The 26,552-nt window shown below is 33.8% G+C and overlaps 3 protein-coding genes across 3 annotated transcripts; 1 reads left to right on the forward strand and 2 right to left on the reverse strand.

The window, feature by feature from the left end:
• Positions 1-3,140: 3,140 nt before the first annotated feature.
• LOC145130845 (protein INVOLVED IN DE NOVO 2-like) lies at positions 3,141-4,549 on the forward strand. Its single transcript, XM_079065605.1, has 8 exons — positions 3,141-3,246; positions 3,335-3,420; positions 3,515-3,583; positions 3,655-3,768; positions 3,813-3,923; positions 3,996-4,223; positions 4,306-4,392; positions 4,511-4,549. The coding sequence occupies exons 1-8, from the start codon at positions 3,141-3,143 to the stop codon at positions 4,547-4,549; spliced, it is 840 nt and encodes a 279-aa protein (XP_078921731.1).
• A 471-nt stretch (positions 4,550-5,020) lies between these two features.
• Positions 5,021-8,820, reverse strand: LOC145129210 (protein INVOLVED IN DE NOVO 2-like). The gene is made up of 10 exons (XM_079063925.1): positions 8,554-8,820; positions 7,305-7,744; positions 7,082-7,155; positions 6,932-7,000; positions 6,475-6,838; positions 6,230-6,390; positions 6,106-6,150; positions 5,753-6,028; positions 5,443-5,661; positions 5,021-5,379 (listed from the first exon to the last, which is right to left on the reverse strand). The coding sequence occupies exons 2-10, from the start codon at positions 7,738-7,740 to the stop codon at positions 5,146-5,148; spliced, it is 1,878 nt and encodes a 625-aa protein (XP_078920051.1). The 5' UTR covers positions 7,741-7,744; positions 8,554-8,820; the 3' UTR covers positions 5,021-5,145.
• Positions 8,821-16,289: 7,469 nt separating this feature from the next.
• Positions 16,290-19,320, reverse strand: LOC145129211 (uncharacterized). Its single transcript, XM_079063926.1, has 7 exons — positions 19,044-19,320; positions 17,719-18,158; positions 17,502-17,575; positions 17,358-17,426; positions 17,009-17,191; positions 16,701-16,919; positions 16,290-16,637 (listed from the first exon to the last, which is right to left on the reverse strand). The coding sequence occupies exons 2-7, from the start codon at positions 18,149-18,151 to the stop codon at positions 16,404-16,406; spliced, it is 1,212 nt and encodes a 403-aa protein (XP_078920052.1). The 5' UTR covers positions 18,152-18,158; positions 19,044-19,320; the 3' UTR covers positions 16,290-16,403.
• Positions 19,321-26,552: the final 7,232 nt, after the last annotated feature.

A 26,552-nucleotide genomic window follows, 5' to 3' on the forward strand; every position in this document is an offset into this window, starting at 1 on the left:
TGAGTCTGTTCTGGAGCCCACAAGCTACAACGAGGCCATTCAATCCAAACATTCTAATAAGTGGATGGTTGCTATGCACGAGGAGATGGAATCTCTTCAGAAAAATGGCACATGGGATCTCGTTCCAGCTCCAAAGGGTAAGAAGACAGTTAAGTGCAAATGGGTCTACAAGTTGAAGGAGGCTATCCACCCTGGTGACAAACCAAGATATAAAGCTCGTTTGGTAGCCAAAGGCTACAATCAAATCCCAGGTATCGATTATACCGACATTTTCTCTCCGGTTGTGAAACACACGTCAATACGTGTCTTGTTGGGATTAGTTGCCTCTCATGACTATGAATTAGAGCAACTTGATGTTACTACAACATTCTTAAATGGTGTGCTTGAGGAAGAGATATATATGCAACAACCTGAAGGTTTTGTAGCTCCTGGCAAGGAAAGCTACGTGTGCAAATTGAAGAAGTCTCTTTATGGCCTCAAGCAATCTCCTCGACAATGGTATAAAAGGTTTGACTCATTTATGACCAGTCACAAGCTGAAAAGGTGCACCTACGACAGCTGCGTTTACTACAAAAAGTGTGACGATGGTTCAATGGTCTATCTACTTTTATACGTGGATGACATGTTAATTGCAGCGAAGAATATAAAGGAGATTCAAAAGATAAAAGACCAGTTGAATGCTGAGTTCGATATGAAGGACTTGGGTGCTGCCAAGAAAATTCTAGGAATGGAAATAGTGCGAGACCGTAGTGCAAGAACTCTATACCTTTCTCAACAAAGCTACATTGAGAAGGTTCTGCACCGTTTCAATATGCATGACGCAAAAGAAGTCAGCACTCCTTTCGCAGCCCACTTCAAGCTATCATCCGCCTTAAGTCCTACCACCGAAGAAGATATAGCATACATGGCAAAGGTACCATACTCCAGCGCTGTAGGATCTCTTATGTATGCTATGATTTGTACACGTCCAGATTTGTCATATGTTGTAAGCATGGTGAGCAGATACATGGCGAATCCAGGAAAGGAGCATTGGGTTGCTGTTAAATGGATTTTTCGCTACTTGCGAGGTACTTCCTCTTTATGTCTGCGGTTTGGAAAAACCGATAATGGAGTACTTGGTTATGTGGATTCCGATTATGCAAAGGACTTGGATAAAAGACGATCGATTACAGGGTACGTGTTTACTTTGGGTGATTGCGCAGTTAGCTGGAAAGCGCAGTTACAATCTACTGTAGCGTTATCCACCACTAAAGCCGAATACATGGCTGCTACGGAAGCAGTGAAGGAAGCCCTCTGGTTGAAACGGTTGATAGGTGAGCTTTCAAACAAGTTATCTGTTAACACTGTTTTTTGTGACAATCAAAGTGCAATATTTCTGACGAAGGATCAAATGTTCCATGATCGAACGAAGCATATTGATGTTCGTTATCACTTCATCAGAGATGTTATTGCTAAAGGCGATATTACAGTAAACAAGATCAGCACCAATGATAATCCTGCTGATATGTTCACTAAAAGTCTTCCAATAGCCAAATTCAAAGCATGTTTGGATTTGGTGGGTGTTTCAGATCGCATTTGAGCCTGATAGGCTCGTGGTGGAGGAAGTATATTTACTTTTCGAAATCAATTTTTTCTCATATGGTGTTTGCAGATTCTTATAGAGATTTGGAGTATGATGAGCTGTTGATAAACTGTTTTGCATGATCATTGTGCAAGTTAAAGTTTTTTCATCCTGTCTCATTTGAAGTCAAGGTGGAGATTGTGGAAGTTTCCTTCAAACTTCAACATTGGCTGATTTCTAGAATACCATTCTACACATGTGGTTTTAATTTGTCAAGAATGGGTGGTAGCATGTTTGTCAAGAATGGATGGTAGCATGTTTGTCACGCTTGGATGCTAATAGACAATTGAATTCATACATTCATTTGCCTATAAAAGGAAATGAAACCAAGCTTATTAAAAACACCACACCTCAAATTACATCTTCATTTATCTCTCATATTCATACAAATATATATTTGATATATTTGTTTTTCTTTCCTCTATCTCTGTAAACACTGAATATTATAGTAAATTGGTTCTCGGCTTCCTCCGCCCGTTGTTTTTCCCGATTTGGGTTTCCACGTAAATATCGCGTGTTTTTTCTTTTTATCGTTCGATTTATTCTTGGTTGATTATTCAAATAGTTTTATATTCCGTTGAATCGCTATCGTGATATTTGGGTTTTATACTTCGATCTTGAAGTTATCGATTATTTATTGTAGTCGATTTGTCTACATATTTCGGTCTAACTGTGCTTCTTAGGAGTCCAAATTTTGTGGTTATGTAAATGGAAATGCGAAAAAAAGCTCTTTGGTTGTAAGGCATAATCATTGTGGTTAATCCACACATCGATTATGCTTTTAAGGGAACTTATTACAACTATTTATATGCAATTGACTCAGTATGATGAAATTTTGTACTTCTTATAGCAGAACTTATTACAACCTCTGTAGGCATGCATCTCGAATTGTGAGAAAATCAAGAAGCACTGGTTTAAAAGAAAAGGCCAAACATATGGCACTGGAAGAGTATTTGGAAAGGGATTTTAAGGATTCAGAGTCAATTAGTAAAAGCACTGATTTAGAGGAGAATAGTGACAACATTATGAGGGACTATAATAAAGAAGAGTCAGTTGTTTGACCTACTATGGCTGTGGTAGCCAACATACCAGTTGAATACGAGGATGATAGTTATTTGGATGATGGTTTTTTGGGTGATGTGGCTAAGAATCTAAAGGATGAGTGGATAAAACAAGGCTACAAACCTGTAAAAGTCTATCCTTTGTGGAGCTGTTTGGGTCACTCAGGATTTGCTGTGGTGAAGTTTGGAAAAGAATTGGATGATTTTAATAATGCAATGAGGTTTGTGAATGGTTTTGAGGTGGAGAAACATGGGAGGAAGGATTGGTATGATAGCAACTGGTGTAAAGATGATAAGCTCTATGCTTGGATTGCAGGGGATGAAGATTATTACTCAGATGATCATGTTGGTGATTTTCTCAGAAAGAATGGGGTTTTGAAGACTGTTTCTGCAATCGAAAAAGAAAATGAGTAAATAACCCAAAACTTGTTATGGGATTTGAAACTCTCTTAGAGGAAATGAGCCAAAAAAGTAAAGAATTTCAGAGTCAAGTAAGTGTGGCAAATTCTCGTATAGCTTCTGTTATGAAAGAGAAAGATATGCTTATTGAGAACTTTAATAAAGGTAGTGATTTTCTAAAGCTTTTTATGAAGTTACAATGGAGTATGTTTTTTGTTTGCTACAGGAAATTTCTAACTTTGTAACTGATTAGATCTCAAAAGTATGCAAGAGAAGGGCAACAAGATCATTGAGCATCTTCAGATGAAGCTGCAACATGAAGAGCATGAAAAGAAAATGGTACTAATTATTTGTTGTTAATATGGTATGCTGATATATGCTCTCGATGTTTTTTTTTTTTTTTGATAAATTTATTCTATAATTTGTTGTTCAGAATGAATTGGCAATGTTGGAGCAAAAGAAAGCATATGATAGATTGTTGAAGTTGGCCTATGATGAGAAGGTTTGTTTCTTGAATCTTACACATGTCTTTGGAAATTGTTTTCTAATAGTTTAGTTATGAACACATGACAGAGAGATAATGAAAGGCTTCAGAACAAAATCATGGAGCTTGAGATTAAGATTGATGATGACAAGGAAGTAGAGATGAACCAAATGGAAGTGATGAAGAATTTGAGTGATGAGAATGTGGAATTAAAAAAGAAAATGAGTGGATTGAAAAAGATGTGAAGGAAAAAGAAAAAGAAATCGAGAAGCTGAAAGAGCTAAATGAAGCCTTATTAATAGTGAAGGAAAAATTGAGCAATGATGAATTGGAGGATGCTCGTAAAGAGTTAATATCTGTGAGTTTACATGTCCTTCCAACTTGTTTTTACAAGATTAATAATTACCTTTCTATCCCTGTTTTAAAACAGGGTATGAGAGAAGCTTTTGATCCTCTTCCTGCCCAAAATGCTGCAAAAAAGAAGTTGGATGAGCTTGATGTAAAGTCTTTCACTGTTGCTGCTAAGAAACGGTTTTCTAGTCAAACCAAAGTAGAGAAAGTAATCAAGTGTTTATCTTTGTGGGAGGATTTTATGTTGAGGGATCCAAACTGGCATCCATTCAAGATGTGCTTCGGTGGAGACAAATTTTATGTATGGGTATATTTTAATTTATTATTATTATTATTATCATGTGTAGATCATTTTTTTTCTAGCTTGTTGTGTGAAATGTGGTTTTCAGGATATAATCTATTATGAAGATGAGAAGATTGCAAGACTTAAGGCTGAGTTTGGGGAAGATGTATGTAATGCTTTTGTGGCTACTCTGGTACATGAATACAATCCAAGTGTCAGATATTCCTTGACAGAGCTATGGCACATAAAAAAGGATAGAAAGGCAACCTTGAAAGAGGCTATTCCCTTTATTCTAAACCAATTGAAAACAGCAAAACAAAGGAAATCAGGTTGATAGATGGAGACTCTAAAATTGTGTGTTTATTGATGATGATATTTTGTGGAGTTTAGCATTCTCTGATAAAACTAAACTGGTAATGTTCATGATGTTCATTTAATTAGCAAAATACACTTATTGCCAGTTTTTTATTTTATGGTGTTGGCCACTTCATGAAGTCGTTAAACATATCTTATTGTTGTTAGCTATTGCTGTTGTATGAAATACCTTTCATGAAATCATTTTCCCATTTACCATGTTAAAAGACATTGTATCTACTTAGAAAATTTTACCCAAATGTTATAAACATAGAAAGCAATTTAATTTCTGAGTAGTTTTTTCCAATTACGAAGCCCTAGTAAGAATATATCATGCTGTAAGAAACTACAGTGAAAAAACAGAAAACACTATGCTAACAAAAGTCCATTGCTATTTGTTTATTTAGCTATCCTGTTAAGTAACATGAAGTCATGAATAACCAACTTGGGAAATAGACCAATGTTAATAGGATATCTAAAACTATTAATGATTTATAATATAATATTAATATTATGAGTAGCTAAAATTGGATAAAAGTTATCACAAACTTGTTTAATTGTTGAAATATGCAATAATAAATTGTGGTCCTCTTCAATCTCGTTTCATGTTTTTGTATATTCTCCATTGCTTGAGAATAAATTCAAACCCTTCTTTCAATGTCGCTTTTCTTTTCTCTTTGTGGTTCCAAAGCTCAGGCAATGGATATCTGCCACTTGGATTGTACTCATTCATCTCTTTTAGGGCTTTCACAACCGCATTGTATACATCCTCATCGCTTTCACCCTTCAACATTGCAATCTTCTCATCTTCTTCATCCACCATTTCCTATCATGCCAATAATAAATTAAATTAAATGATGTTTTTATGTTTAACTAAGATCGATCATACCTTGGATTCCCCTTCTCCAATGGCGATGACCTTGAATGGATGCCAGCTTGGATCCCTGAGATGATCCTCCCATAAAGATACAAACTTGGCTGTATCCTCTTCACTTAAACATCGTCTTTTTGCAGAAGCAATCAAAGGCTTCGCATCAAGCTCCCCCATTCTTTTCACACCTATACTAACATTATGTGCACGAACACCCACACAATTATCTTCCAAACCCTGTTTGTTGTAAACATGGGTAAAATCGTAATTAATTAATATTATAGACGCATCATAACAGTCGGAAGGAAGGAAAGAAGAAGGTTGTTACAGAAATTAATTGTTGGCGAGCATCTTGTAATTCATCATTTCCCAATCTTTCCTTCACTATCAAGGCTTCTTGAAGCTCTTCCAACCTCTTCAATTCTTCTTCTTTTTCTTTCAGATCTTCAGACTTGTTTTCTGCTTCTACATTTTCATCACTACTCATCTTTTCCATAACTTCCATTGCTGCTTTCATCTCTTTCATCTCCTCTTCCAATTCCTGTTTACCATCAACCTTCTTCTCAAGCTCCATTATTTTCTCCTCAAGTTTTTCCATTTCTTTCTGTTATGTATTTATAACTTTTATATAAGTCCTAATACTTATATGATGTAAGAAACTAAAGTTTGTAATAAATAAACCTTGTGATTTTCAGCCAGCTTCAATATTCTATCATCTTCCTTCTTCTGCAAAAATGAAACATGAGATAATGTTAAAACAAATAAAAAAGTTAACAGAAAACTATATCTATATGTTAGTTACTACCATTTTCATCTCATTTTCAAGCTTCTTTTTCTCACTTTTGTTTCTAGCTTCACATGCTTTCAGTTCCTTTTCACGTTCTTCCAGATGTAATTTGCTTTTTTCATACTCAGTGTTAATCCTTTTAAGCTGCTCATTTGTCATCTCTTGTGTCATTTCATGTTCTAATCAAGAACAGAGTTAGGGACAAAAGAAATGATTCATTCTAACTTTCATAAATAAAAAAAAAACACTATAATTATTAATACCTTTATTGTAGCTCTTAATCATCATATCAAAGTCCTCAATCATCGTTTCTTTCTGTTTCATAACAGAAGCCATAAGCAAATCTGTCCTACTTATTTCACATTGAATTTCTTCGCTTCTTTTTCTCTTTTCTTCTGAGATGGTTTTTAACCCCAAAAGAAGTTTTGAATTTTTTACTTCTTCTTCCATTTCGATTTCAACAAGAGTCTTGAGGTCAATTTTCTTGTTTGCTTCAACATCCTCATTTGTCATGTGTTTCACTTGCATGGCTTCCTTCATCTGATTAATCTCCAATTCCAACCCTTTTGTAGCATTAAGCTTCTTCTGAAGCTCAATCATTTGGTGATGAAGTTTTTCTATTTCTCTCTGTCATGAATCCATAACTTATATATATTAAAATAAACCAAAGATGTGTGTATCATAGCACTCAAGATTTAAAAAAGAAAAAATAAAATGAACCTTTTGATCATCTACCAACTTCAACATCCTATCATCTGTTTTCTGCTGCTCCAAACCTGCCAATTCATTCTGCAAAAAAAAAAAAAAAAATCTGTTATGATGAACACTTAACAAATAAACCATATGATCATATGAGCAATATCTTAGTACCATTTTGCTCTGTTCATGCTCAGCGATAATCTTTTCTATTTTCTTGTTTGCCATCTCTTGCAAGATTTTAAGATCTAATCATGAAGCAAAGTTAGAATTTGCTATTGCAATTTGCAAGCATTTATCAAAGTAGATATTGTCTCAAGAAGTCCAGATGAAAAATGAAGGACCAATGATTCAATCATATAGCTGTAACTTCATGAGACAATTCAGAAACTAATACCTCTATTAAAGTTGGTTTTGATCATTTCTTTCTGTTGAATAATAAAAGCCATATCAGAATCTGTCCTTCTTATAAGTTCTTTACTTCTTTTTCTCGTTTCTTCAAAGAGAGCTTCCAAGCCCATATGAGGATTTGACCTGTTTTGACTGGTTGACTCAGAAGGCTTGAGATCCCTCTCTAGAAACTCCAAAAGTCCCATATGCTTCCCTTTTTCTTTTAAACCATAACTTTTTGATTCTTTTGTTATTCGAGATGCATGCCTACAGAGGTCATCATAACTGTATTCTCTACTCTGGGGGCAATATGGACATTTATACACCTTTTCTGAAACCTTCACTTTGAACAGACCAAGGGTCAACTCCTTGTAATACCTGCACTTATATTCATCAAATGCAGGATCACTATCCATCGTCTCTCCTCTTTGCTGAGTCATCATATACCTATATTGTAAAATATCAAACACGGCAATTAAGCTGCATATATATATATATATATATATATATATATATATATATATATATATATATATCATCACTTCAAGAAGAAAGCCTCTACCAAAAGCTTCATTTCAACAGATATTTAAACTCATTTGACTCACATTACATAACCATCACCAGAAAATCACCATGTATAAGATAAAACAATCATGTTTTGCAGATATAACAAGAGAGTTGACAACAACAATGACCACCAGTATTTGACCCTGAATTTGTTGGATATGATAAATATATTTATGACATTACAAATGAATAAGTTTCAGTAGAAAACAAGTAGGCACCCCTTTATGGCAATTTCCAGTTCAGTAACACAAAAACCAACAAGAATATAGCACCTAAACCAAACCAATAAAGTTAATTATCATCTGGATAAATCAGGGCATTAAGCTACAATATCTTTAAAAAAAATAGTATAATTTCACAATCGTAAGCTGAAATAGTGTATAGTCCTTAATAAAATTATAGCACAAAAAATTAACCGAATGAACTAATGTTATCGATTAATATACCCAAGACGCTGTTTTGTTGTGAGTAAGCTTTAACGAAAATCAAATCAACTGCAAATATAACTACAAAACTGATCGCATTGTAATGGACACCAAAAAACATAGACAATAGCTACCTCTAAAAGTAATAAGAAGCACAAACTAGTAAATGTCAATAAAGCGGATCCATGAACAACAGGAGCATAATGTATCGCACACAAGTTAACACAAACAAAACACTACGACTGGAGGAGTTTTATAGTATACCTGAAAGTTTCGAGAAGTTTGAAGCAGTAGGATTCAAAAGTATAAACCAAAACCCTAAGTTGGGATCATTTGGTTTTGTGCAGTGATAATGCAGAAGTTTTCGATCAAACAGAGCTGCAGAGTTTTTGAAGAAATTGTAAAGCAGATTTTAGTGAGCGGAGATCTATAGCCAGAGATTGTTGAGGCGTGATTATGTGAGTTTTGAGAATATAATTATCACTGGTAATGGAGTAGTAATGAGAATTGTTGCTTTCTTCCAAACAAGAAAGAAAGAAGTGTTTGATTGAGTTTTTTTTGCAGAAATGGGGTGGTTTCCCGTTTCGTGGGATTCCTTTGTAGTTTGTACAAATGGGGAATGGTCCACATGCCTCCAATGAATCCATTTAAATTTTTAAAATTACATTTTTAATTTATATAATACCAGTATTTATATCTTTATATTTTAATCGTTATTTTACACATTTAGAGAATTTTTTACATAATCTTATATATTTATTAAATTTTATATATAACTTATATACTTTATACAACTTAAACATTCTCATTATTACCGTCAAATCAATTATCTAGATCAAACATAAAGTTTAAAAATTTTGAAAATTCGTAAAAACAAAAATAACATTATTTTGTGCCCTAAACACTCTCGAATGCCCAGAAAACACACTATATCATGGCAAAACCATGAGAGTTTTGTTAATTGGTCCATTTCCCATAAGCCATCAAATTCCATCCGAATTCAAGACTATAAAACCACTTTGATAGATTTAGGATGATGTCATCAAGCCTTCAATCATACTAGTGATAACATCATCATGACTTGTACCATTCGAAGTAGAAAATCCTTATAAGAGGGTCTTGTTATGATTATTTGATGTTTTACATTAGCCGATATACTTTCATGTTATGATTATTTGATGTCTTATGTTAACTGATGTACTTTCTTGATATAAAATTTTCTTGTGAATTTCCAATGGAGAGTATTATACACTTAAAGACTTAAAAGACCAAAAATTATGGGGAGGCTTCCAAAGTCCTTTAGAGTTCAGGGGATTTAGGACTTGTATAAAAAAGGGATAATGACTCTTTAGGATAACTAACTGTTGCGTTTGTTTTCATTTGGTCCATTTCCTTTTTTTTTACTCAATATATCATCGAACTTGTTGTTTGTGTTCACCATAACCCTTTTGACCAGCTTTTGACCTGTGATAGCCGGTCAAAGGGTTATGGTGAACACAAACAACAAGTTCGATGGTATATTGAGTACAAAAAAAAGGAAAGAGACCAAATGAGAACAAACTCAATACTTGGTTACCCTCCCGAGTCATTTTGCCCGACCGCAACTTTCTTTGGCCATAACGTATATGACTCGGGGAAAATTGCGGTCGGGGAAAATGACTCGGGAGGGTAACCAAGTATTGAGTTTGTTCTCATTTGGTCCCTTTTCTTTTTTTTGTACTCAATATACCATCGAACTTGTTGTTTGTGTTCATCATAACCCTTTGACCGGCTATCACATGTCAAAAGCCGGTCAAAAGGGTTATGGTGAACACATACAACAAGTTCGATGGTATATTGAGTACAAAAAAAAGGAAAGGGACCAAATGAAAACAAACGCAACAGTTAGTTACCCTAAAGAGTCATTATCCCTATAAAAAAAACTTAAAATTTCAAAGGATTTTAAAACTTATTGAACTTGATTATGGTCATTATCCGAATATTAAGTTTAACTTTTTTAGAACAACTAACACATACCCGATTGTTGCCCTTAACAAAAACCCTTGTACGCATCGATTTTAGCTCCCACAACAAGAAAAGGCACCTTTAGGGACGACAAAATGCGTCGGAAATAGTCAAGAAAGTCGCCCAGGTATTAGGGACGACAATTCATCCCAATTGGGTCGCCGCAAATACCTCGTAGCTAATACTCAAAAGTCGTCCCTAAAGGCATCGTCTCTAATACATGTCGTCGCTAATACCAGTCGTCGTCCCTAAAGGTGTTGTCCCTAATAATATTCCGGCGACCGGCCAGTGTTATTCCGGCCAAATATTCCGGCTAGATGTGTCGTCGCTAATGTTGAAGATCGTCCCTAAAGGTGTCGCCACTAATGCTTGTTTTTTTTAGATAAAATTTATATTTTATATTAGTTTATATTATAAAAATACAAAATTTATAAAATTATAAAACTTATAATTTCAAAATCTGCATTACATAAAACATCATACAGAAAGTATATAACATTAACATCATCTAAATCCATAATAACATCATCCATAACATAAAGCAATATATATTAATCGTTGTCCCCATCATCGTTTTCCTCGTCGTTGTTGGTCGCATTGTCAACTTACTTGCTAAACGAGCGGATAATATCTCCAATTGCCGTCACAAACGCCGGGTTTTGGAGAAAAACGTTAACATCCACATCCTACAAAGTAAGAATATAAGTTAAAATATATCATACTATAAAAACAAATTATTATTACTTAACAATTAAGTCACAAACACATTAAGTCCTTAACAATTTAACAAACTACCAAATGCATAACAATTTAACAAACTACCAAATTTATAACAATTTAACAAACTAACAAACTAACAAACTACCAAACTATCAAACAACAAAATTCACAACAAATTAATAAGTACGTGTGTTGGTTGCGGTGTTTGTGACTGTGAATGCCACTGGGTGGGAGCACTTGTACCCGCTACAGAAGGCTTAGGCCCGATGCCTCTCACATGTCCCCTTCGAGCACCTAACACCTTCTCAAATAAGGCTATCCAATCAATGGAGTTCGGATCACCACCGGAGTCGGCTATGTGCTGAGTTTGTAAAGCAACCTCAGCAACTAAAGCATTCTGCATTTCACGAAGATTGTCAATATACTTCAAAACAAACACAAAACAATAGTCTACTTCATTTTTAAGTAATAATAACTTACATATTGTTCTTCAACTAACGGGTCAACGAATTTCCCTTGTTTATTGACATGTGCACGGTGAAATACTTCAAGTTTATTCAAATTTTGTTTAACATTAAAAAATATGTTATACTAAAATAAACATTACAAAATATGTTATAACTGAATAGACATTAATGTAACTTACATTTTTGAAAGAAGCACTACCGTAGCTGCACGTCCCTCCACGATTCTTAACTACTTGCTTCTTCCGGCATTCTTTGTTTACACTGGATCGTTTACAATGTGTATCAGTTAAGAAGTGGTTAATAGTAGCACTCCAACGCGCTGAATCCATACCTGCGGGGGGTCGAGTCCTTGCTACCTCGCACCTTCTAGCATATCTATAAATTTATCTTTTGCAATATTTTTGCGGCCTCTATACCGCTGACATATCCGATGGTTCAGTGATGCCCATAAAATTCTAGCATCTGGATCATTTGAAATGGCTTGAAAATCAAAATATGTCTACAAAAAATAGAGAAGTTAAAAATAAATCAAAATTAAACATGTTAAATATAACTTTATAAATAATTTACCGAAAGATATGTAAACATGTCATTTCGATAGGCTTCAGGAACTTCTTTCCAGGTGTTCTTATCCAAAGCTATGTCGCGCCAGATATAACTTCCAACCTCCCAAATAAAGCATTCGTATACATACCCAATCGGCACAAAAGTATTCTTGTCAAATATTATTTTTAGAGGTTGTCTGCCGTTTGCTTCATATAGCCGATGCATTTTCTTGTTTACTGTCATGCCTCTTCGTCTGGGAGGTACAGCTGCAAAAAAAAATATTAGTAAATTTAAAGATAGTTTTTTATATACATACAATATGAAATACAATGAATTAGAATAAATCTTAATTACCATCAATCTGGTGAACACCAAAATCTCCACCGAACGGATGTGGCGGCTCGTCACCACCATCACCTTCATGGCCCATTACAGTCATGATTATCACAAAAGGATGAATCATCTTGAAGCTTGATTTCTTGAAATTGATTTATTTGATAGAAGAGAGAAATATTTGTTGTGGATAAAATAAGCAGGGTAAAGATGTTTATTTATGGTAAAAAAATATAGCCGTTGTTTTTGCTGTTTATAACCGTTGCATATATATTCCCATTGTGTATATATGTATATGTATTTTATAAATCATATAATAAGACTTATAACTAATATATAACTTTACTAATTAGAAACATAAATAAATATTAGTAAATGCTTAAATAAAATTATGAAGAGTATCTAAAATATAAATAAACATTGACATGTATAAATAAATATAATTTAAATGTTAGTATGCACAAATAAAAGTTAGTAGCATAATATAAATGTTAGTATGCATAAATAAAAGTTAGTTGCATAATGTAAATGTTAGTTTGCATAAATAAAAATTAGTTGCATAATGTAAATGTTAGTATAAAAATTAGAATACATAAAGAAATGTTAGTATAAGAAATAAAAATTGTTAGTAGTCTATAATGTCCATAATGTATAAGTTTCATTAATTCATTAGTATTATTATTTTAATATGATTGAGGTTTTTATAATTAATAGTGTTTTTACTAAGTAATACATACCTTGATTAAGATAGATGTGATTTTCCACTTGTTTAATAACCTTGATTAGAGCTTTCGTGCTGATAACGTGTTATGAATTAAGCGTAATTAATGTAACTATAAATCAAACCAAACTAGTAAACTTTGATAAAAACTTTAATTGAGAAGAAAGAATATTTTGAGAGAATATGAAAGTTATATGTCTTATAACTTTTTGGTGTATCACATTCTTTACAATGAAGGGGTATTTATACTACAAATTTTACTAACATATAATTGTAACTACTTAGAAATGTTGACAAATTTACCATGCACCAATTATTTACAACACCACCAATTATTTACAATATATATATATATATATATATATATATATATATATAATTTGTATATGTAACTTTTGTGTAAATGGTTAATGATGTGCACATATTATATATATAAGATTAGTCGTGTAAACATTGTGAATATATATATATATATATATATATATATATATATATATATATATATATATATATATATATATATATATATATATATATATATATATATATATATAGACACAGGCAGACAACAACCTTTCGTTATAATGACTTGAAAGGGTAACAAACTTTCGACTTTGTTCATATTTAGTCACTAAATTTTTTTTCGTTATCTATTTGCCACTGAACTATTAAAACTGTTCACATTTTACCCTTATGACCGGTTGTTACCGGTCATAAGGGTAAAATGTGAACAGTTTCAATAGTTCAGTGGCAAATAGATAATGAAAAAAAGTTTAGTGACTAAATGTCAACAAAATCGAAAGTTCATTTCCCTCCAAAAAGTTCAATGACTAAATGTGAACAAACTTCTTATTGTATTATGTTTTAGCAAATTATTTATTTTTGTTAAATTCTAGCAACATTTGTTGATGAAGAAATCTATGAAATATAAAAACCAAACCCCGAAAATATATTAAAAAAAACGAAAAACCAAAACCGAATTAAAAACCAATGGTTTGGCATTTTCCAAAAAAAAAAATCAAAATTTCCAATCTGATTTTGGTTTTACAAAAAAATGAACCATTCTCACTGATGTGAATTATGACCATTGGTTTGACATGCGGAATTAAAGAACACACAAAGAACACGGTGATTTGGGTGTTTAAGAGATGCATTCGATTATGAAAGGTGTTTACAAAAATGATCTAGATCTAAATCTATATAATTAACACACACTAACACTCTCAATGTTATATCTCTCAAGCACAACTCTACATGTGGTATGAACCCACCTTATATAGAGGTGTTTAAATGTCTCTCTCTATCTCTCATGTCACAAAGGGGAGTTTTGGATAGAAAAATTCTGAATTGAGCTCTTTCTCATTCCCTTTTTGGTTTTATAATCATTTTTCGATTATAAAAAGGTGGAGATATTTAGATATGGAAATCCAAAAGTTGAATTTTTGTAAAACCAAAATCAGATTGGAAAATTGTGATTTTTTATTTTGGAAAATACCAAACCATTGGTTTTTATTTCGGTTTCGGTTTTTCGTTTTTTTTAATATATTTTTCGGGGTTTTGGTTTTTTTTTATTTAATAGATTTCTTCATGAACAAATGTTGCTACAATTTAACAAAAATAAATAATTTGCTAAAACATAATACAAGAGGAAGTTTGTTTACATTTAGTCATTGAACTTTTTTAGAGGGAAACGAACTTTCGATTTTGTTCACATTTAGTCACTAAACTTTTTTTCGTTATCTATTTGCCACTGAACTATTGAAACTGTTCACATTTTACCCTTATGACCGGTAACAACCGGTCATAAGGGTAAAAGATGAACAGTTTCAATAGTTCAGTGGCAAATAGATAACGAAAAAAAGTTTAGTGACTAAATGTGAACAAAGTCGAAAGTTCGTTACCCTTTCAAATCATTATCCCCTTACTATTGACATTCCACGCCTATATTACAATGAAGCTTCTATGTTTCGATTAAAATATTAGGTATAATCCATTAACATTTATTGGTCATATGCAATTCATTAAATTTAGGCTCTAAAATTAGTAAATTATGATAAATTATATTCGCGTACCTTTTATTTTATTTTATAAGATAACAGTAAGAAACGTTTCGCTCAAAGTAAGTATCAAAAAATCTTATATTTACTTAAGAATTATTATTATTATTCTTCTAACAATCGGCGAGTCAAAAAAATTTAAATACGCTTTAACAAGGAATTTTAACCAGAAGGTTGATCTCAATTATTATTATAACTAATTCATTAAGTTGTTTTTTTGTCATTGTAGAGTTTAAATAAACCATCAACAACTTTAATTTTAAAAAATACCCTTTCTGCAAAGTAACAAAATTGTTAACAAAATTCAATTTTATTGAAGTGGGGAATCTTTATTTTGTTGTTTTTTCGTATGTTTTAATTTTTATATCCGATAAGGCATATTAAAGTATAGAATTTGTCAATTTATTTCTCTATTGTTTTTTAGTTATGCGTGTGGATGTACATTTCTTCTTGAAGAAAAACTTAAACAAGTAACTTTCAGTACTATAAAATAAAATTTAACATGTAAAAAAAAAATACTAAACACCAAAAAACTCAAAACATTGATTTAATTCAAAAATACTTAAAATAAAGTTTAGCATGTGTAAAAATAATTATAAAAAAACACATTACCTACATCCTATTCATCAAAACAAAAATAAATAGGCAATTAGATAACCCTCAAATCACCATCACTAGTCCACTCGAGCAGCCATTCATACAACAAGTATATCTTTTCTTAAATATTCTTCAAAAGTGTACATATCACAATTCATTTTCATCAAACCAGAAATTAAAGTGACCCGAGTAATTAAATAATAACTATTTCGTTATTTCTTATTCGAATAACTAATAAGAGTTAGTGTCGAGTGTTAACTATATAAACCATTTGTTAAAACTTATTATTTTTTTTTCTCCAAAACACCTATAAATCCACAGACGAAAGAGATCAAAGCAAATAAAAAAAATTAAGATGCCACGAATGATTTTAGAAACTTTAATATGTTTTAGGTAAAAACTCAATTGAATATGTTTTAGGTAAAAACTACATACGAGTCTATTAAGTCACTCTAGAAGAAAACCAAATCAACAACTATCCAAATCATATTGGTTACATCATTTTTTATCAATCTCAGTTAAATTAACATGATTGACCAATTGGAAGATAGATAGACCAACGTTAACATCTCTAAAGCTATATTGATGATATATGACATATATATAGATAATATGACTAAACCTGAATAAATTTATGACACACTTTTTTGTTGAAATATGATTAACTCTTCAATCTCGTTTCATGTTTTTGTATATTCTCCATTGCTTGAGAATAAATTCAAACCCTTCTTTCAATGTCGCTTTTCTTTTCTCTTTGTGGTTCCAAAGCTCAGGCAATGGATATCTGCCACTTGGATTGTACTCATTCATCTCTTTTAGGGCTTTCACAACCGCATTGTATACATCCTCATCGCTTTCACCCTTCAACATTGCAATCTTCTCATCTTCTTCATCCACCATTTCCTATCATGCCAATAATAAATTAAATTAAATGATGTTTTTATGTTTAACTAAGATCGATCATACCTTGGATTCCCCTTCTCCAATGGCGATGACCTTGAATGGATGCCAGCTTGGATCCCTGAGATGATCCTCCCATAAAGATACAAACTTGGCTGTATCCTCTTCACTTAAACATCGTCTTTTTGCAGAAGCAATCAAAGGCTTTGCATCAAGCTCACCCATTCTTTTCACACCTATACTAACATTATGTGCACGAACACCAACGCAATTATCTTCCAAACCCTGTTTATTGTAAGAGGGGTAAAAAGGTAATTAGTACGTAATTATTATAGATGCATAAGAGTCAAAAGGATGGAAAGAAAGAAGGCTACATAAATTAATTGTTGGCGAGCATCTTGTAATTCATCATTTCCCAATCTTTCCTTCACTATCAAGGCTTCTTGAAGCTCTTCCAACCTCTTCAATTCTTCTTCTTTTTCTTTCAGATTTTCTTTAATGGATTCAGACGTCTTCTCAAGCTCCATGATTTGGTGCTTAAGTTTTTCTATTTCTCTCTGTCATTATGTACCACATAACTTTTATATATATATATATATATATATATATATATATATATATATATATATATATATATATATATATATATATTAAAAAGAAGAAATCATATAACCATATATGTGTATCAGAGCTTTCAAGATCCACAAAAGAATTAGAATTAACCTTTTGATCCTCTACCAACTTTAACATCCTTTCATCTGGCTTCTGCTCCTTCAAAGTTGCTGATTCATTCTATAAAAAAAGAAACTTGTGTCATGATCAACACCTAACAAATAAACCATATCAACAATATCTTAATCTTAGTACCATTTTGCTGTGTTCATGCTCAGTCATAATCTTTTTGATTTTCTTGTTTGCCTTCTCTTGCAAGATTCTAAGATCTAATTAAAGAAGCAAAGTTAGCAATTTGCAAGCATGTGTATATCAAACTAGAAATTGTCTGAAGCAGTCCAGATGAAAAATAAAGGACCAATGATTCAATCATATAGTTGTAACTTTCATGAGACACTTTAGAAATTAATACCTCTGTTAAAGTTGTCAACGATCATTTCATTCTGTTGAATAACAAAAGCCATATCAGAATCTGTCCTGCTTATAAGTTCTTGACTTCTTTTGCTCATTTCTTGTAAGAGAGTTTCCAACCCCAATTGAGGATCTCTGCTTCTTTTACAGGTTGATTCAGAAGACTTGATAGATCTCTCTAGAAACTCCAAAAGTCCCATATGCTTCCCCTTTTCTTTTAAACCAGCACTTTTTGATTCTGTTGCTATTCGAGTTGCATGCCTACAGAGGTCATCATAACTGTATTCTCTACTCTGGGGGCAATATGGACATTTATACACCTTTTCTGAAACCTTCACTTTGACCAGACCGAGGGTCAACTCCTTGTAATACCTGCACTTATATTCATCAAATGTAGGATCACTATTGATCAGCTCTCCTCTTGTCTGAATCATGGTACACCTGTATTACAAAATATCAAACACAACAAATTAAGCTGCATGACATCACTTCTTAAAGGAAAAGCCTCTACTAAGAGCTTCACCTAAACAGATATTCAAAATCATTTGATAGACAAAACATGAGATTAATAACAACAATGACAACAAGCATTTAAAATAAATTTATGAAATTACAAAGCAATAATCTCCAATAGAAAGAACCCTTTACAGAAAAAAAGAACTTTAATTTATTTAGAAAGAAGAACAAGCATGCATATATAGTTGGAGTTGGTTCTCTTGATGTTCATACATTCATCTATTTGTTGAAATTTAGGGTTTAGTAGGAGAATGTGTGATATGTAAGTAAACACAAAGAACACAAAAGCCAACAAGGATAGCACCTAAACCAACAAGGATCACTGATATGTAAGTAAACACAAAGAACATAAAAGCCAACAAGGATAGCACCTAAACCAACCCAATAACATTGCTTATCTGCAGAAATAAGGGCATTAAGCTACAATATTTAAAAAAAAAACAGTATAATTTCACAATAGTAAGCTGAAATAGTGTATAGTCCTTAATAAGTTGATATAGCACAAAAAAATCAACGACATTAACGGAATAAACTACTGTTATCGATTAATATACTCAAGACGATATTTTGGTGCGATTAAGCTTTACTGAAAATCAAATCAACTGCAAATATTACTACAAAACTGATCACATTGTAATGGACACTAAAAAAACATAGAAACATCTTACATCTACCTCTAAAAGTAGTAAGCACAAACATAAAATTTTCAATAACACCGCTCCATGAACAATAGGGAGTATTGTCGTATACTGTATATCACGCAGGTTAACAAAAACACAACACGATGATTGGAGTAGTGTTATAGTATACCTGAGAGTTTCTAGAAGTTTGAAGCTGTAGGATTCAGAACTATAAACCAAAACCCTAGGATGGAATCGTTTGGGTTTGTGGAGTGGTAATGCAGAAGATATCGATCAAACAGAGCAAACTTTTTGAAGAAATTGTAAACCGATTTAGAGCGCGGAGATTGTTGATGCGTGATTCTGTGAGTTTTTTTGAAGAGATTTGAAAAGGAATGAATGTAAAGGAGTAATCGTATATATTGCTTTCTTCCTAACAAGAAAGTACTTGATTGAGTTTTTTTGCAGAAATGGGTGGTTTCTCGTTTCCTGAGATTCTTTTGTAGTTTGTACAAATGAGGAAGAGCTGCAGTGCTCGCATCGCATGTCTCTATCCAATCAATTTAAATGATTTAATATTACATTTCAATTTATATAATATTTTATAATTTTATATCTTTAATATTTAATAAACCTGAAATGGTCCAGTAAAATTAAGGTTGCGTTAGTTATGAAAAAACAGTTTTCATATTTAATAAACGGGGTAGTTACTAATCTAGCCAAATTAAGAAAGTGATTAGCAATTTTTAGCCAAAAATTAGTAAATGTCCAAATATAGCCCACGAAACCGTAGGTTTCTATATTCGTCTACTGTTTCGCCAATTCGTCTACTGTTTCGTGTTTTGTATAATTTTTTTTTTTCATTTCTAAGAAACAAACCGTAGGTTTTTTAAAACCTACGGTTTCCTCTCGGTTTAGCTACGGTTTTGGGAAAAAAAATACGTTTTTTTTAAGTGTACTGTTTTAGGGTTTAATCTACTGTTTTGTCAAAAAAGCTACGGTTTTGGGGTTTAATCTACTATTTTGTCAAAAAAAAATTTCGTACGGTTCATACGAAACCGTAGGTGTACAAGTCGACACTGCACAATCTGTGCATTGGGCACTTGAACACCGCAGGTTTCGTATGAAACCTACGGTTATATATATATATATATATATATATATATATATATATATATATATATATATATATATATATATATATATATATATATATATTTTCGATTTTTTTCAAAAAAAACTTAATCCCATATACAAAACATACTCCTAATCACAAACACGGTAAAATTTTGATAAAAAGTAGACAAACCTGATTGTTCTTCGGGTTCTCCATTGACAGAAAAAAATAGCCAAACCAACAAAAAAAATAGGAAAAAATGAACCGAACCGCACCATGCTCACCCCTATGGGAGGGGGTGGGTGGGCTTGGGAATGGGAGTGGGTGGGGGTAGGTAGGGGTGTGGTGAGTTGGGGTGTTAAGGTGTGGGTAGGTAGAGGTGAGAGTGGGTGTGTGTTTATATTTTAGAAAAATTTTGGAATTAGAAAAATATAGAAAATAATGATTATTGGTTTTTCCAAAAGTTTTTTAACTTCGTTGTAATTTTAGAAAACAAAATATTTTCATTTTCCGTAAAAAAATTTAGAAAAACAGACGAACTAAACGCGTTTTCAAAATTTTCATTTTTCTTGGAAAATTTTTCCGGAAAACGGCACATTTTTCCGCAACTAAACGTAACCTAAGTATTTTGTCCCTAATTTTTTATGTTGCATTCTCATGTCTTTTTATTTTGTTGTTTTTTCATTCCTACAATATAAAAAGTCTATATTATCCTTATTTATAGTTTTTGGAGCTATGCATATTCTTTTGGAAGGAATTAGAATTCAACAAGAATTTAAAGGAATCAAAATCCTATAAAGTGTTGGTTGAAAATTGGATGGACTTCAATTTAATAATTTTTAAAATCTATGGTAAATTACCAAACGTAATAACAAGAATGTATTATGTTTTAATTAAATGTTCTTGAGGAGGGAAGAAAAAACACTAACAAATTTATAGTTACAGTTATATCTTTCTACAAGAATTCTTCTCGATTTTCAATGATACTTTTATTATTAAAATAATTATGGATATTCTATGTTTTTGATGAAAACATCTTTGAAGTGAACATTAAATAATACTTTTCTTAGGGTTCAATGTTTTCCTCTCCATCTTTAGATCTTGCAAAACTTTGATTATCCTAAAATAAAACACTTTATGTATATTATCATAGAAAACACTTCCAACTTAACTTAATATATTGGGTTTAATTTCGTTCTATTACAACATTACATTCCAGAAATCTTACCAATATCATCCAAATACATAATAAATTACTAGATAAAAGTTATGTGGCTGATAATATATATATGACATATATATTGTTATGACAAACTTTTTTTTGTTGAAATATGATTTTATCTTCCATATCAAGACATTAAACTCCCTGGTTTTGAAATGTGCTCCTCTTCAACCTCGATTCTTTGTATTTGTATGTTTTCCATCGTTTGAGAATAAACTCAACACCTTCTTTCAGTGTTGCTTTTCTTTCTTCTTTATTGTTCCAAAGCTCTGAAAATGGATATCTGCCACTTGGATTGTACTCATTCAGCTCTTTTAGGGCTGTAACAACCGCATCATATACATCCTCATCACATTCAGCCTTTAACATGCCAATCTTCTCATCTTCTTCATCTATCATTTCCTATTTGGCAAAATAAATACTCCATGGTTACTGTTTTTAAAAACTTTACACCTTCACAATCATATCATTACACCTTTTTCTGTTAGTTAAGTACTTAAATTCATACCTTTCCTTCACCTTCTCCAATGGCGATGACCTTGAAGTACTTAAAATCATATCGTTTTGGTTGGATACACATTTATTGTATTGTACTGTATTTTGTTGTTACTTCTACCTGGATACTTGATTACATACCTATGTAATCAATGCACTTTCAAGCTACCGGTTATTCTGCTCTTGGCTTCTAGCTGAAAATTGTTTGTGTTCATATAGTATTTCTTGTCTGTGTTTCTTCAAATAGACAAATAGGTAATATTCTTAGTTTCTTATTCTTAAAATTGTATACTAAAAGATAACTAGATATATTTTGTGGAAGTTTCCTTCAAACTTCAACATTGGCTGATTTCTAGAATACCATTCTACACATGTGGTTTTAATTTGTCAAGAATGGGTGGTAGCATGTTTGTCAAGAATGGATGGTAGCATGTTTGTCAAGCTTGGATAGTAATAGACAATTGAATTCATACATTCATTTGCCTATAAAAGGAAATGAAACCAAGCTTATTAAAAACACCACACCTCAAATTACATCTTCATTTTTCTCTCATATTCATACAAATATATATTTGATATATTTGTTTTTCTTTCCTCTATCTCTGTAAACACTGAATATTATAGTAAATTGGTTCTCGGCTTCCTCCGCCCGTGGTTTTTCCCGATTTGGGTTTCCACGTAAATATCGCGTGTTTTTTCTTTTTATCGTTCGATTTATTCTTGGTTGATTATTCAAATAGTTTTATATTCCGTTGAATCGCTATCGTGATATTTGGGTTTTATACTTCGATCTTGAAGTTATCGATTATTTATTGTAGTCGATTTGTCTACAATTGGTATCAGAGCTATCCGGGTTTTCCGATAACGATTCGTAAAAAACTATTTTCAACCATGTCATCGATGAAGTACGATATTCCTTTACTTGACAGAAACACAAGATTCCCTCTCTGGCAAGTAAAGATGAAAGATGTGTTGATCCAAATGGATCTCCACAAAGCACTATTAGGAATGGAGAAAATGCCGGCAACTTGGTCGACTGAGGAAAAGGAGATGAAAGATCTGAAGGCGTCGTCGCAGATCCGTCTGCATCTTTCTAACGACGTTCTCCAAGATGTGTTGAAAGAGACATCCGCAGCGGCTCTCTGGCTAAAACTCGAGCAGCTACTTATGACGAAAAGCTTGCCCAACAAGCTACACTTGAAGCAACGACTTTTTAACCTAAAGATGGGTGAAGGTAGTTCTTTGTCTGATCACCTCTCTACCTTTAAAGAGCTTGTAGGAAATCTGGAGAATATGGACGTCAAATACGAAGATGAAGACTTGGCGTTATTTTTATTATATTCTCTCCCAGACTCCTACGATCACTTTCGTGACACCATTATCTATTCTCGGGACACTCTTGTCCTTGACGAGGTAATGACTGCTCTTGATTCAAAGGAAAAGATGAAGCAGATAGTTGGGAACAGTAGCAGCGATTCTAAAGCCGAAGGTCTCAACATCAGAGGGAGACCTAACGAGAGAGGTAGCTCTTCACAAAACCGATCTAGATCTAAGTCCAAAGCCAATCGCAAGTATTGCAATTATTGCCACAAGAAGGGACATCTGATCGATGAATGTTTCAAGTTAAAGAACAAGGAGAAAGCAAAGGCAATCGCAAAGGGAAAAACAACCAATAACACCGTTGAAGCCGATGTTGCCGAAACTGGTTCTGATGGCGAGCTTCTATCCGTTTCAGACTACGGTTTAATGACCACGAGTGAGTGGGTACTTGATTCAGCGTGTACTTTTCATATGAGCTCCAACCGAAGCGTTTTTCATTCATATGAAAAGGTTAACGAAGGCCACGTTCTAATGGGTAACGACACTTCGTGTCGTATTATTGGACGGGGTACACTCAGGTTCCGCATGTTCGATGGCGTTGTTCGAACGATTCAAGATGTGAAGCACGTATCCGGTCTTAGGCGAAATTTACTAAGTCTCGGTACTTTCGAGAAGAAAGGTTACGAGTTTGTTGGCAAAGACGGGAAACTCCATATTTTCAAGGAAGGTTCTGTGGTCATCCGAGGAGTTAGAAAATCCGCAAACCTTTACATTATGGATGGGTAAGTTATCTCCGGCGAAGTCTCGGTATGTTCTAAATCCCTCTCCAACGCTGATCGCTCTCGTCTATGGCACCTTAGGCTCGCTCACATGTCATACCATGGTATGAATGAACTAAGTCGAAGGGGGTTGCTCGGGGAGCACAAATCAATCGAACTTGAATTCTGTGAAGATTGTGTATTTGGAAAGCAGAAGCGAGTGAGTTTTATCGGTGGCAAACATACGACGAAAGGGCCACTTGACTACATACACTCTGATTTATGGGGACCAGCAAAGGTTACATCGAAAGGTGGAGCCTCTTATATGCTCACGATCATTGACGATTTCTCAAGAAAGGTATGGTCGTTCTTCTTGAAGTCAAAGGGAGAAGTATTCCAAACTTTTAGAGATTGGAAAGTATTGGTTGAAAAGCAATCAGGTTTTGAAGTGAAATACCTTCGTACTGATAATGGACTGGAATTTTGTTCTGAAGAATTCAACTCCTATTGTCGTAGGGAAGGAATTACGAGGCATCGCACCGTAGTTCATACACCACAGCAGAACGGCGTAGCGGAACGTATGAACCGCACCATCATAGAGAAGGTCCGATGCATGCTATCTCATTCGAAGTTGCCGAAGTCTTTTTGGGCCGAGGCCGCTTCAACTGCATGCTACATTATCAACTGTTCCCCTTCTCGTGCTATTCAAAAGAAGACCCCATTTGAGCTTTGGTCCGGCCAACCTGCTGATTACACGAAATTGATTCCATTTGGATGTCCAGCATATGCCCGAGTTGATAACGGTAAATTGGAACCGAGGGCAATTAAATGCGTCTTTCTCGGATATCCGGCAGGTGTTAAAGGGTTCAAATTATGGAGCCCGGAGCTAAGCAAGGTTTTGACATCTAAAGATGTGACCTTCGGTGAAAAAGCCATGCTTCATCCTGTCTCCAACATTCAGACCAGAGAAAATGAAAATTCGGAAAAAGACAAAGTTCGAGTGGAGGTGGAGTTTCCTTTAAATTCATCTTTCGAGGACCAGTCTCATGAAGGTGTCGAGGTTTCTCAACCCTCGAATAATCAACATTCCTCTTCTCATGAGCCAGCCGAAGCTCCAAGCCAACCTCACAGTCCCTCCATTGCAAGAGATAGACCTCGCAGACAGATTGTACCTCCAAAGAGATATGTTCAAGCCAATTCTGTCGCTTATGCACTTACAGTTGCCAATGAAGTTGAGTCTGTTCTGGAGCCCACAAGCTACAACGAGGCCATTCAATCCAAACATTCTAATAAGTGGATGGTTGCTATGCACGAGGAGATGGAATCTCTTCAGAAAAATGGCACATGGGATCTCGTTCCAGCTCCAAAGGGTAAGAAGACAGTTAAGTGCAAATGGGTCTACAAGTTGAAGGAGGCTATCCACCCTGGTGACAAACCAAGATATAAAGCTCGTTTGGTAGCCAAAGGCTACAATCAAATCCCAGGTATCGATTATACCGACATTTTCTCTCCGGTTGTGAAACACACGTCAATACGTGTCTTGTTGGGATTAGTTGCCTCTCATGACTATGAATTAGAGCAACTTGATGTTACTACAACATTCTTAAATGGTGTGCTTGAGGAAGAGATATATATGCAACAACCTGAAGGTTTTGTAGCTCCTGGCAAGGAAAGCTACGTGTGCAAATTGAAGAAGTCTCTTTATGGCCTCAAGCAATCTCCTCGACAATGGTATAAAAGGTTTGACTCATTTATGACCAGTCACAAGCTGAAAAGGTGCACCTACGACAGCTGCGTTTACTACAAAAAGTGTGACGATGGTTCAATGGTCTATCTACTTTTATACGTGGATGACATGTTAATTGCAGCGAAGAATATAAAGGAGATTCAAAAGATAAAAGACCAGTTGAATGCTGAGTTCGATATGAAGGACTTGGGTGCTGCCAAGAAAATTCTAGGAATGGAAATAGTGCGAGACCGTAGTGCAAGAACTCTATACCTTTCTCAACAAAGCTACATTGAGAAGGTTCTGCACCGTTTCAATATGCATGACGCAAAAGAAGTCAGCACTCCTTTCGCAGCCCACTTCAAGCTATCATCCGCCTTAAGTCCTACCACCGAAGAAGATATAGCATACATGGCAAAGGTACCATACTCCAGCGCTGTAGGATCTCTTATGTATGCTATGATTTGTACACGTCCAGATTTGTCATATGTTGTAAGCATGGTGAGCAGATACATGGCGAATCCAGGAAAGGAGCATTGGGTTGCTGTTAAATGGATTTTTCGCTACTTGCGAGGTACTTCCTCTTTATGTCTGCGGTTTGGAAAAACCGATAATGGAGTACTTGGTTATGTGGATTCCGATTATGCAAAGGACTTGGATAAAAGACGATCGATTACAGGGTACGTGTTTACTTTGGGTGATTGCGCAGTTAGCTGGAAAGCGCAGTTACAATCTACTGTAGCGTTATCCACCACTAAAGCCGAATACATGGCTGCTACGGAAGCAGTGAAGGAAGCCCTCTGGTTGAAACGGTTGATAGGTGAGCTTTCAAACAAGTTATCTGTTAACACTGTTTTTTGTGACAATCAAAGTGCAATATTTCTGACGAAGGATCAAATGTTCCATGATCGAACGAAGCATATTGATGTTCGTTATCACTTCATCAGAGATGTTATTGCTAAAGGCGATATTACAGTAAACAAGATCAGCACCAATGATAATCCTGCTGATATGTTCACTAAAAGTCTTCCAATAGCCAAATTCAAAGCATGTTTGGATTT

The sequence above is a fragment of the Lactuca virosa genome, chromosome 8 (assembly GCF_052849685.1).
Source record: "Lactuca virosa cultivar CGN04683 chromosome 8, Lactuca_virosa_CGN04683_v6, whole genome shotgun sequence".
In the NCBI taxonomy this organism is placed as follows: Eukaryota; Viridiplantae; Streptophyta; class Magnoliopsida; order Asterales; family Asteraceae; genus Lactuca; species Lactuca virosa.